We start from the raw sequence: 19,870 nt of genomic DNA, 5'->3' as shown, positions 1-19,870 counted from the left end.
CAGATAATCCAGCTGCCATTCATGGGTTCACAGCAGGCCAGGGTATGAATGGAACCAATGTTCATTTGGTTAATCGATTGAAAGAAAAAACAACAACCGTGATGTGGCATCCAAAGCATCCATCAAATCTTAATGGTCACTGCAAATGGTACTAATTATGTAATAAATTTTGTATTAAATCAGAATTCCATGCTATTTTTCTATGCTGAAGGAACACTTGAAATAAACTACAATTCCCACAATGCAACGGGAGCAAGGGGTCTAGTAGTGTTGCCTTGAAAAGCTTTAGTAATTTACACATTTTTGATGGGACGGTATTTAGTGTGACTCCTTTCACAGTCGGGTGAACATTTACTAAACTATTAAAGACTACTGTGCGTATAAAACTTTAAAATCTATGTTAGTCTTATTTTAAAGTTTGAATGTGATCTGTAGCTCCAAGTAAATTTGTATGATTAAAAAAAAGGAGAATTCCTGCAGCACGCGAAGGCGGCGCAAGGGAGCGTGTTTTTGGAGGAGGAAGAGGAGATGGAGGGGGGTGAAGACGAAAGGAGGCGGGAGAGAAGGAGGAGGAGGAGAAGGAGGAGCGCCAGTCGATGTCAAAAAGTTACACAAGCGGGCGGACGGGGTTTTACAACAGGACGGTTTCACAACTGTAAACACGGCTCCACGCCTTCCCTCAGCCATTCACTGAGCCGCACTCAGCTGGAAAATCACTGGAAACATATCTGGCTTCATTTTACTCCTCGCTTCACGCCTCCTTTGTGGACAGCAGTCGTGAAAGAAACACTTTTTATTCTTTTCTCCTTTTTTTTTTTCCTGCGTGTTTACGACCCCGAGTGTGGAGGAGATGCCCGGAGACACTCCGACATGTTAATGTGATCGTCTCGGTTGATCGTCTCTGCTTCGTCCAGCCTCGCCAGAAACCGAGTCTCGCGCCGGGGAAACCTCCACTCTCTGAGCCATGGAGTTGAGCTCAGTCATCATCACCACCGTGTCCTCCACCGGCTTCTTCACACTAGTCAACAGCGGGTTCGGGAAGCTTCCCGTGCCCGAGCCCGCCCGCAGAAACACGTGGAAATGGAGAAATATCTCCACATCGTTCGTGCACAGCTTTATCACTGCCGTCTGGGCAGTGATGTGGTGAGTCCAGCACAACATCTGCACATTGATCTCTGCTGCCACATTTTCTTTCACTGTGCCATCTAATATTGGTATTCTTCTTTGACCCAATAAATATTTATTTGATAATATTGATGGTATTGCCAGAATCCAGGGTTCCGCAACCTGTGGCTCTTCGGTCTCCCTGCAGCTCACACAATCCCATCGAAATCAACATTTCGACCTTTTCGTTGCATAGCATCAGAAAATTTAAATGGTTTTTGGACTGAAATAAACATTATCTGGCATGACACACTGCAGGCGCTGAACAGTGAGTTATGAAGCAATCAGTATTTTATTCAGGTATTCAGGAAAAAGTATGCACTTCCTTGTCTCACTTCGAAGAAAAATTTGCATGCATTATAAAACATTTTTTCCTGTTTTTAATTGCACCAAAATCCCACATGAACCAGTTTCGCTTATTGGTTTACCAAAGCTTTATATGTACATAAAAATCTAAAAATCCATTAGGTATTCATGTTAAAATGACAAAAGCAGTTAAAACTATAACAAAGTTTTAATGCTAACATTTAATTAAAGCTAAACTACAGAAAAGGTTAATAAACAAATATTTATTGTAAAATGGTAGAAAACACTACAAAAAAATCAAGTGCTTTGACTGTAGTAGAATATTTGTTGCATGAACCACAGTTTTGACAAATTCTGCAAAGCCATACATGGAAGTATTTAAGAATGGGGTGTCAAACATACGGACCGTGGGCCAAAACCGGTCTACAGTAGGTCCCAATTCACCAAGCAAATGGTCAAAATTTGTTTGATTTTTTTTTTAAACACAGTTTTCTTAAAGCGAAACTTCAACATTTTGGCAAATTGGCCCATTTAGCGCAATTATTTAGTCATTTCGAACAGCATACTTACTTCTTTTGTGAGGGCGAGCTGTTATTTATTCAGAGGTGAGTCGGGGAAGGTTTTCGGGACGGACACAATGGAAGTGGATGGTATTTTGGTTCCCCCTCGTCAAACTCATCAAATACACAATCCAACAACCCAAAAACACTTTGGTGGGCAAATTATAATCCGCACATTCACTACGCTGTGGAACACCAACAAATAATATTGTAGCGTTACGACATTGAAGCAAATACTGGGAACTACTTTTTCTTTTGAAATCACTACGCCCAGACGCCATGTTTAGTAAGTAGCTCCGTCTTAGCAATCTTCGCATAAACAACTCAATCTCGTAATTTTGCATTAATACTTCACAGCGTAGTGAATGTGCGGATTATAATTTGCCCACCAAAGTGTTTTGGGGTTGTTGGATTGTGTATTTGATGAGTTTGACGAGGGGGAACCAAAATACCATCCACTTCCATTGTGTCCGTCCTGAAAACCTTCCCCGACTCACCTCTGAATAAACTACAGCTCGCCCTCACAAAAAAAGTAAGTATGCTGTTCGAAATGACTAATGAATTGCGCTAAACGGGCCAATTTGCCAAAATGTTGAAGTATCGCTTTAAGAGTAGCGGGCAAAACCCAACGCTGAGACCTTAACTGAGATATCGGCGATGCTGCCAAACTTTCAGTAGCCTGAATGTCATTTTGTCATTCTGTATGCTTCGTCTGAACCTCTTCTTCTAATTCTTTTTTCTTTTTTATTTTTTTTACAGCTTTTTCATTCATCCACAGATGGCTGAAGATCTGATAGAAACGCACTCTGTCTTTTCTCATGCTCTGGTGTCGTTTTCTATCGGTGAGTAGCTCTCCCACGTTCTGTGCACCATCAGTTACAACCGAGCTGTGGGTGGAGGGCAGGGTGCAGTCGGAGGTGTAGCCATCCCAAGGGAAAGTGCCCAAGTAACAACATCCATCCCTGCTATCCTCATTGTCTATCTATCATGTAAATTATGGGATTTGGTATTATTTATATTTGTTTATCATGTCACTTGTCAAAAATAAAGCATTCCCGTTACTTTGGGTTAAAGCGCTCTGAATGTTTTAAGGTTTCTTCCCACAATATTGCTTGAAACCACGATTCCATTTAGTGAATTTCACAGTGTAGAAACTTTCATAAATTAGATCCTGTCTGATGCGCTTGCGATTCGTCAGACCTGGGCGTGCCGGCTGCCCCACATTCCAAAGATAGCAACTATCCCTTTTCCTTTTTACCCTCCTTTTATTCAAGCTTAACAGTGTTACAGTGCCACTAGTGGCACGTGAGCGCTCCCAAATCCACACAATGTTTTGGATCTGTGCCAGCCAGCGAGAACTTGCAGAGGATTCCCAGGATGTTTGAAATTCCTTCAGGAAGCCCGTCTGTGGAAGCTGGCAAAGCGACACGCAGCGCTGGTATGTGGAAATCAATGAGGGGCATTATGATCGGTCCCAGGCACGGGGCGTAACCCCTGACGGTCACGTGACCCCGGCGGGGCAACAACTACGCAAAAAGTCGTTTGATTCATGCAAGCTGTGCACATCAGATACCGCTGCTGGCAGAGAGAGGAGTCGGTCACCCACACAAACTCGGCGCTCCTCTCAAACCCCCCCCCCCCCGCCGGAGAAGTGGTGTGATGCAAGGTCTCAGCAGGACTCCAGAGGAGTTCTGTGTAACAAAAACATTCATCAGTTACCCAGCTGTAAACCTCTCCTCCAGCTCCTCTGACGTTCTCTTTTACGGTTCATGTTTTAAGCCCGTTGACCTGATTTCATCCATTATTAATCGTGCAGCCATGTAGGACTGGATTGCAAATTGCCTGTTTATTTTATTTGTGGGTGTTGTCCCGTAAACTTACATTTCTGCTCTCATTGTTCTGCAACTAAAAAGCCATATAGCAATAAAACACAAAAGAAAGCCGTGAATCAGTGAGACATGAACTCGGGTGGCATCAGGCAGGCGTCTGCATCCGGTTTGGCCTCGTTGACTCATTCCAGCAGAGACATTAAAGTCAGCCTGAAATCATGAGCTTTGAAGAACTGCTTTCAAACTGGAATTCCCTGCTGACAACTCTTATTTATGATCAACACAAATGTTTAACTTTTGATTCTTTGCCATTGCTAGTCAAATGGTGCTTGATTCTCTTGTTTGAGGGCCACTCATTCTTCATAAACCCTGTTCTTTAACATATATGTTTAAAAAAGGTGCTGGTGAATAAATCACATGCTATTTCTGTGTCGATTGGTGGAGTGGAGGTAATGGAGATTCACCTGATAGACCTCGTGTGTTTTTTTTTCTTCTGCGGTTGGAGGTATTTCTGTGCGTCATGAGAGGAACCCAAACATGTCGTCACTTCAGCAGAAGGCTCCTCGTATCGAGTTTCCAGCACAATGGGGCCAGCCCCGCCGAAGCCCCCCGCTTTATTGCCCCTTCAGTCCCCATCCTCAACCTTCCATTATTTTTCCTGTGATCAGAAAAGCGGTCGCCATGGATACGGGTGGTGGTGGTGAGGGGGTGGGGGTGGTGATATGAATAGCCCCTCTCCGCATCTTGGTTGCCATCGCTGTCGTCATGGAAGCAGGGCCCCCCGACACACTTGATAGGCTCAAGCCCGCCGTTGTCAGAAGAATCTGTTGAGTTTAGTTGATCTCTGAACTGAACTGAGGGACGACGTTAACCTCGGCCCCGTGTGTCTGCCCCTGCAGGTTACTTCATCTACGACCTCCTGGACATGCTGCAGCACCAGAGACTGAGTGAAGCCTGGGAGCTGCTCTTTCATCACGTCGTGGTAGGTCTGTCAAAGCATCGGTGCCAAATGTGGAGAAACTCTGGTGAAAGATTTAGCGTCTTCACCCCGTTCCTGCCCTCATCAGGAAGCCCTTTGATTTGTTGCTACTCGGCACATAATGATCCCCCGCTAAAACCCCGGCACACCTGCCAGAAGCACGACGCGAGAAGACGAAAGACCCGTCTTTCTCGTCTAGTAACAAAGGACAAATGAAGGAGGGACAATGAGACAATTAATCCAGTGAACCCCCCCCCCCCACCCCTCCTGCTAAGCATTCATCCTTTCACTCCTTAAGAGCATTGAACTCCACCCGCCTCCCTCCGCCGCTCGCTTTCCACTAAACCACAAAACAATATCCGTCAGATTTCCACGAATTCCTCCCCCTCCAGCAGACCTGGCGTGTGCACAGATATTTATCTGAAGGGAAGGCTTCGCTCTCCACAGTATGGAAAATAAACAGGGAAATGACCCTGAAGCGTCGATGTGGAGCCACATCCTGCAGAATCAATTCTCCCTCTGCTCCTGACTGCATGACCTACATCCTACATGGTTCTGATGCTCATAGTGCCAAACCTGTTCTCACCACTCCCTCCGCCAGAGCTGCTTGTTTAATGTTTCTTCTGATAATCATGGGAAGATTAGAGTAGATTTGTGCAGTGCAGCAGCTGTGGTCTATGCTTTTATTGATATATTTATTGCCTTTTGTCATTGCTGAAGGATGTAGAAACAGTTCTCTCCTCACTGTGCAACACATGAAGAGTTATTCCGAGCATCGCATGCTTCTGGTTAAATTTAATGCTTTTAAAGCCAAATGAGCTTGAAATGCAAGTTCTGACATGCGTGATATGGTAACCTGCAAAATCATCTACATTTCAGCAGATAACCAAACCAACGTTGTCATTACCGACGAACTCGCCTATCAGGGTTTCGCCTATCAGATGAAGCTATCAGAGGAATTCTCTGCCCTCATGACGGATCACTCACAACATCGCTCAAAAATGGAGATTCAGACTAAATCGCACGCCGCCTGACGTGTTGCACACTCCTAGTAATTAATCACTATATTACAGTAGTTTGTTTTGGTAACTTGTCTGACGCTGTTTGTTGGTGGGAAAGGCCTGACAGTTTGATAGCTGTATTCGTATGTATGTATTTGTTTATTTCTGAACATCTTGCCTTTCTCTCCTTCACTTCCTGGTAGATTCCAATGAATGGGCTTCGGCCAGGCCAGCTGGCTTTAGATTGTCATTAGAGAGAGAGAGAGAGAGAGAGAGAGAGACACACACAGAGACTTCTTTTCTCATTCTCGCAGCTCGCTGTGCTTCTCAGCGAGCGCTCTTCCTCCTCACTCACTGGTTCTCTGACTGTAACCCCACTGGGACTTTCATTCATTCTCTTCCACAGCGGAGCCATGCTTCCCTCAACTCCTGTGCAATTTCAAATCATCTTAGCATTTTTTGACATCAGTTTCCCTTTATTTTTCCCTGTTCTTGGTTAAAAACATGGTTAAGTCGGGGATTGATTTACAAACGATGATCACCTGATGTCTGCAGAGTTTCCCCGGTCAGCCAGCGCTGACCCAAGGAGGCCCAGCTGGTCTTACTGCCAGGAGCAGAAGGTCGCTCTCTGGTTAATCTTCACCTCATATAGGTAGCCAACATGTCATATCTATTTCTAACACACCCTTCCTCCTCCTCCTCCTCCTCCTCTTTCTGCCTTCAAATACATCAAGAAACCAACTCCCCTTTAGATAAAAAAGCGCACTTTGTCGTTTTACATTTCCGTCAGATCTTTACGTTAATGTTTGATAACCCAGCAAACATTACTGTGTGTGGACACAGCTACGAGTTCAGCACAGAACACCGAGGGTGTGTTTTGGCCAAGGAAAACAAGGGAAAGGTGTCAACATGTTTTATTGTTATATGTTGAGTCTTTAAACAGGTGTGAGCCCTTTTATAACACACTTCACTGAGGTGGATCTCTCCCTGCCTGCCTCTTGAAAACGCTAAACAAATAATGTTAACTCTCACTGATGAGATCTGTGGTACAAAATGTACCAGCGGAGATGAATGTAATGTATATAGTACCATTTTTAGTTAGATGGCAGTGGCCTCAGCGCTTGGGTTGATAGTATGGAGCCTTAAAATAGTTGGCACGATGAATCTCGGCTCCATGAATCGCTCTCAGGGGAGACCCAGCGTGTTTTTGTCAGAGGCGTTCGGCTTTCAGACCTCACTCCTGTCCTTCTACGTGTTGCTTCGTGGTGTCTTCATTCAGGAGTATGCAGTTTCAAATGAATTCACTGGCTTTTCCTCGTCGCAGTCCAGGAGAAATAATAAAGTCAGACATTCCATGGGAAGTTTTTTTCCTTCTTGTTGACTTGAGGTTGAGATTCCAGCTTCTTATGTCTCACTGGGAAAAATGTAAACCTGTAAACCTCACTATCGGCGCTCTTCGGGGCTTCTTCTGACTACCTTATATGAGTATTTATCTCTGCAGTTGCAACCTCTGCAGACTAGTTGGTGCAAAGCTTGGTTTTATTGTGCATTTTCCCAAAATAATACTAATTTAAAAGAAGTGTAATCTCCATTTTGAGACTGTTGCCATATTTTGCTTATGACGGTTGGAAATACTGAGCTTGTATTTAAAAATGGAACCAGACGAGAGAAATGACAGGCAAAGAGAGAAGGGAAGCTATTTGGTTTTTCCATAAATCCAGCGGAGCCAGCGTTCTCCTTTGAGGCGTCGCTGACAACGCGCAAGTGGAAACTCAGAATGGGTTTTGCCCTGTTGCTTTTCTTGCCGTATCTCATGTGTTTCAGTCGGTGAAGCATTCCTGATGTGCTTCTCTGCTCCTATCATTTGGGTCAACTCTGTTATCTGTGCGGGTAAATCCAGATCGGACGAGGCTGAATAAGTCAGGAATCACTGTTATTTGAGGCTCAACACTGATTCTTGACGGTTCAGTCAGCTCCGATATATGAACCAGGACAACCATAAAGGGTGTGAGTCAAAACAAAAGCTTGTTTTCTGTCTATTTCTGACCCAAAAGTGCATAAGCAAATTATTATTTTTTTTTTGCAATTTGTCACTTTTCCAAGTCAGTCAAGTCTCTTTGGCCCATTGTGCTAAAAAATGGACACGCCTAGTATTTCTGCACACCTTGTTACTGGGTGTTGATCTGCTGAGGACACGCCCCTCGTGACACAAATACACTCGATGTGTTCAGATCCAAGAAGTAGGACAATATGCATAAAAGGATGATATGGCCAAAACATGCACTATTGTATTCATAGATTTTGTGGATTATATATTCATGACTGATTTCTCGTCTTTACCAGCACAGCAACTGATAATAAAATATCTGATAAATAAATGAAAAATGAACGTGTGTGTGTGTGTGTGTGTGTGTGTGTGTGTGGCGGCGTGTTTCAGAAACCCTCGTGCCGTGTGTTTGAACTCAGTCACCACGTCTGCGAGGTTAAACGTGCACCAGCCTCAGATATGAGTAGAACTTGTCTCAGTTTACCGGGGATTGAGAATAGATATTTGTGGGGGGGGGGGGGGGGGGGGGGGGGGGGGCGTGGCGGCGGCGTGGCTCTCACGTAGCCCACAGGGAATGTCACTTTTGGAAGCACAGCGCACGTTGGTGGAATGCCGTGTTTGCTGAAGGGACTGTCTCAGTTGTGCAGAACGTGATAAACCTGATGGTCCTGTAGACCAGTTCCTCCCTCATTCAGCTGCTCTTCTAGCTAAAAGCTTTTTATGGAAACCCGAAGTTAACCTCAAGTTACTGCAATATTATTCATCATCCCACCGAGGAGGGGGGTGGGGGTTGTTATTCTTAATTCGTCTTTGTTTATCCAGAGATATCTGAAGCTATTTATTTTCCCAATTACTTTACTTCCTCTATTCATCAAGAACATTAGCAGAAGTTCTGCTTTTTTTGAAAAACTGGAGCGCTGATGTGTTTCCAGTCGTCCACACTCGTCTGTGGCTTCGTCAGTCCTCAGCGACACACCTTTCGCTGTGACGCACCACATGGAGGGATGACACGTTTTCTGCATCTGCACAGAGCTTCGGAGGTGTTGTGAAAGCCAGAGATAAAACTAATGCATCATAACCGGTGAATATAACCACATGAAATCACATTTCTCAGAGAGGAAGTGGTAACTTCTAATATAACGCAGCCAGTCACTGAGACCAAACGTCAGACTTCGGCCTGGTAATCTGCAATCTTGAGTCCAGAATCTCTAAAATAGTTTGGGTTTTTCTGTTTAATTGTTGGTTTTAAGTAGATTTTGCTTGTTTAAAAGACTTAAGGTATTAAAGAACCATTTAAATTTTATATTTTAATGGTTTATGTATGTTCAGTGTCTTTTATGTCTCACTACTTTGTTTTAACTTAAGTTTTTTTTTTATCTGGCTTTAATCATCAGTTTTACATTTCCTTTGCACTTTCAGTCATCTTCTTAAAGGCGTTTTTGGTCCACTTCCTTTTCTTTCAGTTTTAATCATCAGTCACCATTTGATTTCATCTTTCATTTTAAGTTTTCATGTTATCATTTTATCAATGTTACCTTGAAGCATTTTGGTTCTCCATAAAAGCTGCTTTATACTTGGTTGTAAAAGAACCAGTGAAACCTGAGCCGTTATAAGGAGAGGAAGCGGTGATTGTGTTGCTGCACCAGCGGCTCCTGAGACGGTAAAGAAAACCTCAGTGGGTCTTCTGGATGAGACGGGTTCTCATGTCTGCTTGAGTTACATATTTTTGGCGGGAAACCCCTCCTTCTCGCCTCGTTCTGTGTGTTTCCAGACATCTGGTCTCCACACGGACCTCCGGCTCCCCGAGCGGTGCACACACACACACACACACACACACACACACACACACACACAGAAACACTCCGGCTTCCTGAGAGGTCTCCTCTCTCCGCTCCGAGCGTTCTGTCCATATATCACACACGCTGCCTTGTCCTCCGCCCCTCCCTATCCTTGTGTGACTTTCAAGCATGTCCCCCGTCCCCACCCATCTGCCCGCTCGCCGCCGCCCGCACTGCCCCCTCGCACGGCTCCAGACCAATGAGAGCCTCTGTGTGTTTGTAGTTCTTGATGTGTTTTGTGTGTCATGGCGGGAGGTGGGGAGGGGGGGTATCCTCCTTCATGCTATGTCTGATACTGAGGAATGTCTTTGTGCATTGTTTTTGGGTCAGATGTATCTCACACCCATCAAATGGAATACTGAGAAATGATAAATGGATATATTTGGACTCTGGCTTCCTTCTCAACCCAAACCTGTTTGTTTGGTTAATTAATGACTTGAACCCGAGTGGTTGACTGTGTCCTTTAACCCCGGAATGACCTGACGACCGGTCTGTCGTGTTCCAGGCTTTTTGATCAGCGTCAGCTGAAGCAGCCTACATCTCGTGATGTGTGATTCGCAGTCCCAACTTTCCAAACGCAATCAAATGAAATCCGCCTGCGTGTCAGATTTGGAACATGATCTTAACATACTGCCACACCTGGAAAGTTACCTTGAATGAAAGGGGGCCATCGGTGTTCAGTCAACACAATTTAGACGATTCTTCAGCGATAAAATCAAAATTTATGAGAGAAGCGTAAATAGCGCGTGGAAATCGCCGTACACGGCGTGTCGGTTCGATCACAGAATCCTGTCCAGCTTATCAACTGTGAAAAACCAGTGTGACGTGTGACTGAGCGATGTTACACTGGAGGACTGGTGCTACAAACTCACACACACACACACACACGAGTGCTGTGGTTTCCAGAGAGGCTGGAAAAGCAGTGTCTTAAAAAAAAAGAAAAAAGAAAAGAGAGCGAGGAAGCATTTGTTCGGGTTGGCATACCAACCAGGAATTCTGTTTGTAGAGGCTTTCATCCGTCAGCGGCTTTAGAAAACGCAGAGAGAGAGTGGAGTAGAGTTCCCACTCAGTGAGCTGATCGTCATCTTTTTTGAAGCGCGAGGTGGGGCACAGTTCAGGCTGCGTGTGTGTGTATGTGTGTGTGTGGGGGCACCACACCTAATGACCTGCAGCGATCAGATCGAGATTTAAGGAGGATCCTGACTCGGATCCAGCCGCTGTAGGAATCCCACCGTTCGTACGAGCGATTCCAAACGCAGAGTGTGGGCGGGTGTTCGAGCATGTGAGAGAGCAGCGTATCGGTAACCTCAGGTTGAACACTCGATCGTAACGCTCTCTCTGTCCTCTGAGAAACATCTGGAATCCCTGTTTTCTCTTCCTGTTGGAGAAACAACATTTGTTATTTTGCTTGCTGTAATTGCTGAAGAGAGAAATATCAGTCCTGATTTCATATTGATCCGTTCATGCAGGCGTTCTGAGTGCAGAGTGCATGAGAACCATGAAGTATCATCAGATCTTGTGACGCTTTCTCTCCTGATAAGTGTCAAGTTGCGTGGAAGAAAAGGCATCACTGATTTTTTTTAATTTCTTTTTTTAATCCATCCCTTTTGCCTTCGAGAAATGGCTCCAAGACATTATTTATTACACCGAATGTGATACGAACCACCGCTCTGCCTTTCACGTTGACCTCCCGCCTACCTCTGGAGGCCGTGCTTCAACTGACTCGCCACTGGATGAAGAGAAGAAACGCTCGCTCTCTTCGTCCGAGCTTCAAAATGAGCAGCCGCACCGTCCCCATTAACAGAAATGTCCCTCAATGATTGTGTTTGTGTGGATTTCTGAGCAGATCTCAGCTGACCTGAACTTAACGCGGGTCGCATGACTGCCGTTCGGTCCACCATCCCGCTGTCCTTATTTCAAACTGTGGACCTCCCCGTGTGCGTGCGTGTGTGTGTTTGTGTGTGTGCGATCACCACAGTCTCATGTTTCCCAGCTGCACATCTTTCCCTCCATTTCCTCTTGAAGGCTTTGAGTTTTTTTGTTTTTTTCCCTCCAAGGCCCTCCCACCTGCCCATCACCCCACTTACGGCCTACCTATCACCAGACGTCGAGCATCTCTCGAGCTGTTTCCTGTCCGTCGGCTTCGCTCGGCTATTTCCTGTTCCTTTATGACTTAAGAAACCGCTGCTCCTCCGCTAATAGACTTTTAGGAAACGGAATGCTGTTACGTGGTTGAACCAGAGAAATGTTTTTGAAGCCATGTGGAGTAAATCCACCAGAGTACACAGATTATAGAGTTAAAAAATATTGTTGGACACATTTAAAAAATGAAGACAGGCCTCGTCTTTAGTGAGGGGTTTTCTAAATCTATTGATCCACATCGACTCCTCAGACCTTTTCACTTTTAATTGCTGCTTTACAAGAAGGCGAAGAATGTGTTTTATTTGCTTGTGTTGAGCCTCACAACATCTCTCAAACACGCCGCCACAGGTGAAGCACGGAGGTCAATGACCTCTGTCCTCTTCAGACACTATCCTGTCTCTTCCTTTTTCTTTTTTTTTTTTTTTTTCCCAGTGTCACTCAGCACTCCCTTCATGCTCTCTGAGAACGGCTCAGCGCTGATTACCAAACCTGAATTTCTCCTCCGACTGAGCCAAAGAGTTATCAGCTTTAAGACAGAGAAACTGGTTTGGTGTGGAAATATTCAATCACCCTTTGTCCCCGACAGGAGAAGCGAACGGGCCACTCTAAAAAAAAGAGACACGATTATTTACAAGAGTTCATGAAACGTCAACGTGTGTTTTGATGAGGGATGAAACAAGGCTGAGTCCGATCCAGTTTACCTGGAGGTACATCCTGTCCATGCATACAGTGCACAGTGTATGCACAGTGTATAGGTGTGTGTGTGTGTGTGTGTGTGTTTCAGTTAGAGGCAGTAAAGCAGAACTGAAGGCAGATAAAGAGTCGAGGGGCTCGGGCAGCTGGCCGGCTGAACATATGCAGCCACTCAACGATCAGAGACGCATTTTGGGCGAAAACCTTCGTAAATTAGTATTCTGAAGCCGAATTTTATGTAATGCTGATCAATCAAATGAACGTGAATGCAACACGTGAAGGACAGGATACATAAGCGTTATGATTTTTTATGATCTCTCTTACATCTCGACTTATCTCGTCCGCTTTTCTCTCAGGTGACCTTTACGATCGCCTTTATCTGCTGAATGTATACGTATACATGGGGTTTATTGTCGGCTTACACTTCGGGTGCTGATTGTCTTTCTGCTCCAGAGTTAATTTTTGTTTACATTAACATTCGCCCTACTTTCTGACTGACCTCGAACCGCTTTACGGTTTCGCTGAAAGAGCTCGTTAAACAGGGTGGGATTGGTCAAGAAAGCAGAGGATGGTGTTTATTGTTCTCAGCGACCGTTATTGCCTTTCTTTACAAGAGTTATTGAGTAAAAATGGGATTGGGGCCGTTTAGAACAAATATTCATTTTCATTCTGAATTATGTTATTAGAACTGAAAGTAATTGGGGCACTGACTTACTTTCAAAATAAGTGTCTTTCCTGTGTTTTTAATTGTGAGGCAGCGTTATTCACCCTGAGATGAAGAGGATTTGAGTTGATAACCTGCGAAAAGAAGCTTGTATTGCAGTTCATGCATCTTTTTTTTTTCTTTATCAGTTCTTTTTTAAGGATCGGTTTTCACCATTTCCACCCAGACCTGTGCTCACCGATCATCTTTTCCCCTTGAAAGTGGGACGAGGCGAACGTCTCTCACCAGGGTCTAGAGAACGTCTAATTGAGCCCACGGGGAGGGAACGTACAGAACAAACACACACTTATACCGCCTTGTTTTGCAGCCCTTTGTCTGGATTTCACACAGGTGAGACTAACATGTAATGTCTTTTATTTATTTTTTTATTCAAAATATAAAGTTTTAGCAATGCGGTGCAGAGCAGAAAAACATCCTGTGAACCAGATCCTTTGGAGCAGCAGCTTCGGCTCCGCCGCTGGAGGTGGAAGCCAAGTTTCAGCAGGACTTATTGTGGCAAATCCACATAATGCTGAATCAATTCCACTTTGGTAGCTCCAGCCGGCTGGCGGGGGGATTACTGTGAGCCCCCCCCCCCACCCCACCCTCAGAGCACAGTGCTGACGCCATGACTGCGAGTGAGAGTGTTCTTCATGGGAGTCCAGTCAGCCCCGATCAGCTTTGGCTTTTCAGCCATTCATCCATTCATTGTCCCGATGACGGCTTGGTCCAGTCAGCTGTGAATCCAATCGCCTCCCTGGAATTTTTATTCATGTAACTCTTTATGGCTAGATTGTTGTAGTTCATGGAAATGGAGAAGTTTTGTAACCCTGACAGGAGCTTCACTATCTGTAATCTTGGCGAGATAAGGCGGCGAATGACTGCGATTGGCCGGACATCAGTTGTGCAAACGTCAATAAAACCTCCATAAACGTATACGCACGTGCCAAGAAGTGGTGAGTTTTTGTAACAGGCTGGAAGCGCTGAATGCATTGGAGGATCTGGACGGGAGCCAGTTTGTTTATGAAATCTGAAAAAGTGGTCTTTGTCTCCGGATTTGTCCCGCCCTCCCTTCATTGGGTTGTATAAGGGTTTGTTTTGACCTGACCTGAGCGGCGCTGCGCTCCGACACGTTTTATCTGCCTCGATCTGATTAGACTTTAGATAAGTCGGGCCCGAGACCACCGTTTGAAGGTGTGTGTTTGGATATATATATATAGATGAGAATAAGGAGGAGCGGGTAGCATAGAGAGACAAGCCCCAACATGGCGTTCTGGACCGCCAGATAGAGGAACAGGCTGGTATCAAGAAGACCGACTGACAGAACAGGCGTGAAGCATAAAGGCTTCCATACAGAGCAGATCCACAGTGCAGGCTGTGGAAAGACGCCCCAGAGACGGTCCAGCGCTTCAGACCAGGATGTAGGGTCAACACACACACACACACACAGACACACAGCCGGGTGGCGGGGGTAGTGTACAGAAACACCTGGACACATCTGCATCTGAAAACCACTCTGCACCCATTATGAGCAAAACTGAGATATGCATTATCTCATAAGTACAACTGGATTTTATTACATTTTTAGCTTTGGTCACCATTTTCAGAGATATTTCCTCTTTTTTTTTTTTTTTCTTCATGGATTTTCCTGCTTTAGTCATTTTTATGAATCATTTCTATTTTGGACTCCAGCTATTTAGAAGTTTGTAGCTGCTCTCAGTTTCTTACACTAGCTTTTTTTCCCTTTTTCATTTGTCAGGGACCGAGCCGGAGGGCGAGGTAGCCTCAGTGAGGCCACCTTGTTCTTATTTTCCTTTGTCCTTTCATTAAATGTTTCCTTTTTATTTATTTCCGTTTTTTCCTTTCCTTTCTTCTTTTTCAATTTTCCCAACAATTTCTGTCAATATATTTTCACAGTTTTACTTGTATTTTTGTATTTTTCTTTTGGGTGGCTGGGTGAGGGGTAGTTTTAGCTATTTTATCTATTTTTGTATTTTCCAGCTCTCCTGGCTGTTTGAGCTGTTTTTATCCTGGAGATGAGAGCATTTTCAAACATCAGTGTGGAATGCAAATATAAAATAAATATTTGTTTACAAGTAACTTCGCCAAAGCTTAATGGAGCCGCGACAGAAGAGCTGAAGAGCCGTGTGACTGAGTGTCTTTCAGTTTCTAAAATAGATCTAATAATAATGAACTTTTCTGTTGCACTTACAGTTTTTGAACAATCCCTGATTTCTCACATCAAATGAGACAAGTCTAAAATCCTTAAGCATACATTTTTACTTATAGTAGTCTATCAAAGAAGGATTTTTGTGAGAAGGAAAGAGGCCTTTAAAACTATCTAATGTGTTGATCATTTGTGAGCAGAAGTCGTGGCTGTGTCGTGCTCCTGGGCGGCTTCGATGAGAGGGTGTTGCTGTCGCCGGTTTAACCTCATTCAGGCACCTGTCTCACCGCAGAGGAATGTCACAACCAGCCGTCCGCACTGCGTGTGAAAAACCCTCTGTGCTGTTGCCACAACCGTCTCCACCCGTGCGCCGTGACCTTGATGATGCAGCTTGTTTGTTGCTAAATACGCTTTCTCTGTGCTGGTTCTGATTGGCCAACACCTCGGCCATCAGAAGCTGTCAACAGGTGAGCGGCTTTGGTTCAGTCTGTGATTAGTGTGAGTCAGTGGGAACCTCGACACCTTTTGCTTTCATTGTCTCAGCATATTGATGCAACATGTTTTCTGGCTCATGCCGTGTCTGCTGGTAGAAAGTGGACTCAGCAGTGTGCGAAGACATTTGTTTGCAGCGACATAGAAAATAGTCATAAAACTGCCTCATGCACACCACAGGTATGTGATCCAGTGAAAGCAAAAAGCTGCTGCGGCCGGATTCCCTCTCAGCGTTGAACCTTCCCCTGCCTGTCACTTGACTGTTTACCATCCTGTGCCATCACATGAAACGCACACACGCGCCAACACGAGGCGCTTCTCTGACATTCTGGATCCCGTGACCTCCATTCACCGGACTCGGGGTTAATTTTCCACTCCGCTGGTCCTCATCCTACGGGGTTACGTGAGGACCGGCGGTGTGTGTGTGTGAATGTGATGATGGGCTTCCTGTGAAGAGTCGGCTCCACTGTTTTGGCGCAAACACACTGGTGTTTTCTGCGTAAAGCGCGGCGGCTGTGGGCGTGCCGGCCTGCAGCTTCCCTTCTGTCACATGGAAGATAACTGAGTAATCCTTTCTCCACCAGCTACTCAGTGGAGTAATAAGCAGACAGGGTTTGTTGACTTGTCTGTGGTCTGATGGGTTGTTTTTCTCTCCTCAGTTTGGTTTCCATTACTCTGCTGCCACCTGGTGGCTTGCACTTGTAAACTTGAATCAGCGTTACATGAGCTCTGCTTTCAATTCAATGTGTAATTTTAGGCATTACCGTTTTTTCCCCCCCTATTTTTTCCCATTTTAACGCCGTTGCTCTCTCGCTCTGTCCTCCTGCAGGTGATCACCTGCTTCGGCCTCTCCGTGCTCACCTGCCGCTACGTGGGCTTCGCCGTGGTCGCCCTGCTGGTGGAGATCAACTCCGTCTTCCTGCACTTCAGACAGATCCTGCGCATGGCCGGCCAGGCCGCCGCCACGCCGTACCGGGTCAACAGCATGATCAACCTGGGCACCTACGTGGTCTTCCGCATCAACACGCTGGCCTGGATGACCCGCTGGCTGGTGCTGAGCCGGGACAAGCTGCCGCTGGTGGCCTACACGCTGGGCAGCGTGGGCCTGGCCATCATGACCGTCATGAACATCGTCCTCTTCTGCCGCCTGCTCAGGAGCGACTTTTTAAAGAGCAGCACCCGGGAGGCCAAGAAGGACAAAGAGATGTAGAGAGGAGGGGAGGAAGAGTCGCAAGAAGGATCTCACACACACACTCACACACACACACACACACACACACACACACACACACACAGATCTCATAATTGCACCATGTGGCTTAAATCTGTTGCCGTTTTACCTGTGTTGTCGTATAGAGAACAAAATGTCTTGACTTAACGTTCAGGAGGCTGAACGCTTCTTCAGCTGGTCAGTCATGTTTTGAGCAGGTTTTTAGGAGTGGAGGAGGGATTCATTCTCTACGATCACAAAACGAGGCCTTATGAAATGACACCTGAGGGCTTTTTTGTCCCCACAGGGAGTGAAAACCCTGCGATAAGCGAAGACACACAGGACTCATCCACTACGGTGCATCGCGAGAAGTTAGAATGGAAAAGAAAAAAAGTTCCCCATAATGGTAATCAAACAGGAAAACTTTCTTTGTTGTTATTTTAGCTCATCAGCCATAAAAATAGAAGAAAAAAAATACTCTAATTATCTCATTTATTTTTGTTATGAATGAAGAATTAACGAAACAAATAACATTGATGGAATATTTTAGGAGGTGCACCTCTATCCATCTCTCTCTCTATATATATATATACACATATAAAGTGCTACACAGATTCTGTTATGAGTTGTTTTTACTCTCATCTAGAGATTTTTATTTTCTGCTGAAGTCAGTGGAACTCCGTCTCCTTGTGTTTAACACTGGCACTGCAGAGGTGAATGTCTTTTCCTCCAAACCTCCTCAACTTAAAACCTGCTACCTCAGAAAATGATTCTCTTTCCAACCCTCGCTTCACTGTTAACATTTAGATTGCTTAATCTTCGCTGAAAAAAACCATAAATGAGGTCCTGCAAACAAAGTGATGAATGAATGCCAAATTCTTTAGAGTAGCACTTAAACGATTACAAACAGAATTATTTCAATCAGCATTCAGAACAAGCAGATGTTCGGCATGTTGAAGCTTTGCCAAATGAAAATTTCAGGGAAGTGGTTCTGTCAGACGGCTTCTTTCGCAAACTGGAAAAACTTAACGGTCCATACTGTTATAATCGTGATCTAGATGTGTATTCATGCGCCGTGACGGCGTGCGGCACGCAGTAGGAGCTTCAGACAGGCGGAATCTCTTCATGTTGCCTTTTCCTGACCTCAGCCGACCGCCGCAGGTGCTTCTGCCTCGTCGCCTCTCGCCTCGGCCTGTGCCATCCTGCCTTTAAATCGACGCGCGGAGGCGGTCGCGACGTCCATGTTGGAGCAGGAAGTCTGAAAATCTGTGAAAAAAAAAAAAAAACAGCGAACTGTTGGAACACAGCGCTGCTGCGGAGCTGCCTTTTCTCCCGCCTCCGGTCATGGCCTGGAAATATTTCTCCTCCTGCTCTTTTTTGTGCATAATCAGTGTTTTCTTGGCTAATTGTGTATCTTAGTAATTTATTTGGATTTCAATGTCAAACTGTGGATTAAAAGATGAATTGAACACACGTGAGTGTTCCAGTTGTAACATAATGATGGATTGATTGATTGATTGACAGCGCAGCTGATGTGATTGTGTAGATCACGTTGTGTATTTCTTGACTCCCTTCAGCCGGCGTCGGTGAGCTCCAGTCTGACTCATCTCCGCCACAGTCCCTCTGCGTTTTCGCCCCGAAACCAGGCTGCCCCGCCGAGTTGCACGTCAGCGTGCCGAGTGTGTGAACCCGATACGCTCAGAGGAAGCGTCCCATCCAAGCCGTTAGAGGACGATCTGCTTCCAGCACCAAGTGCTTCAGCTCAGCGAGCGACCTAAATCCACCATCTCAATCCCCCCTTTGTCTCCGAGTGTGACTGCGCTCATGAAAACGGCACTGTTTGGGAGAAAAACAATACAGTTTGGATTATTGTTGGTGTGGCTGATTAGATCCTTTTACACGGGGCTTTTATAGCAGCAGAATGACAGTTTTGTGTGTGTGTGTGTGTGTGTGTGTGTGTGTTTTGGTTCAAGTATGTGCTTATTGTTATTTGGATGTGTCGACTGTGCTCATATATACAATTTTGTATGTGTATTTTAAAACGTGTGCGTCTGAGATTAGTGTAAATCTGAAGGATCTGTGAAAATCTCCACAGTCTGAGTCTGGCCTGTCAGGCAGGCGTTAGGATACCAGTGGTTTTACTTTCTTCTGCAGGGACAAACGTTTGTCCGTAGCTCCGTGTTGCCTTCATTCTCTTCTGCTCTTCTTGACCTTTTTGATCTGCACTGTGTTTTTTTTTTTTTTTAATTCAAAGTGTTAATAATGCCAATTACCACTGTAGGATTTAAAAGCATAAGATCGGATAAAAAATGAACCTGCGAATCTCAACTGAGGGCAAAGAAAATCCACGTGTGAAAACACAGAGCGGCTGTCTGACCGAGACATGAACAGATCCTTCAGACTCACACCGGACAAATCACACACATGCAAATTGTATTAAGCATGCACAAACCTTAACACACAATGTTAAAGGCACATGTAAATATGTTTGTGCACAAATCAGAACACACACACACACACACACACACAGTGTGGGAGAGGCCTGCAGAAGTCATTCTGCTGCTGTGTTCCAGCCTCTTTCTACTGCAGATGTTTTTCTCCTCCTCTGTATTTTGGGGCAGCTTTGTTGTGGTTGTAGTGAAAACATCTGGTAACAAGTGAACTTATATTTGAGAATCAAGCTGACCGTGGTGAATGTGTTGTGTGACGCTGTAACGTTATTGAAGTTCTACATGTTTT

General features: G+C 45.1%; 1 protein-coding gene across 1 annotated transcript; it reads left to right on the top strand.

Annotated features, from left to right (window-relative positions):
- Positions 1–635: 635 nt before the first annotated feature.
- Positions 636–18,478, top strand: tlcd2 (TLC domain containing 2). The gene is made up of 4 exons (XM_030109422.1): positions 636–1,143; positions 2,790–2,872; positions 4,759–4,841; positions 16,751–18,478. The coding sequence occupies exons 1-4, from the start codon at positions 965–967 to the stop codon at positions 17,129–17,131; spliced, it is 726 nt and encodes a 241-aa protein (XP_029965282.1). The 5' UTR covers positions 636–964; the 3' UTR covers positions 17,132–18,478.
- The last annotated feature ends 1,392 nt before the right edge of the window (positions 18,479–19,870 follow it).

The sequence above is a fragment of the Salarias fasciatus genome, chromosome 14, assembly GCF_902148845.1.
Source record: "Salarias fasciatus chromosome 14, fSalaFa1.1, whole genome shotgun sequence".
In the NCBI taxonomy this organism is placed as follows: Eukaryota; Metazoa; Chordata; class Actinopteri; order Blenniiformes; family Blenniidae; genus Salarias; species Salarias fasciatus.
This window is presented reverse-complemented; position numbering and strand designations above follow the sequence as displayed.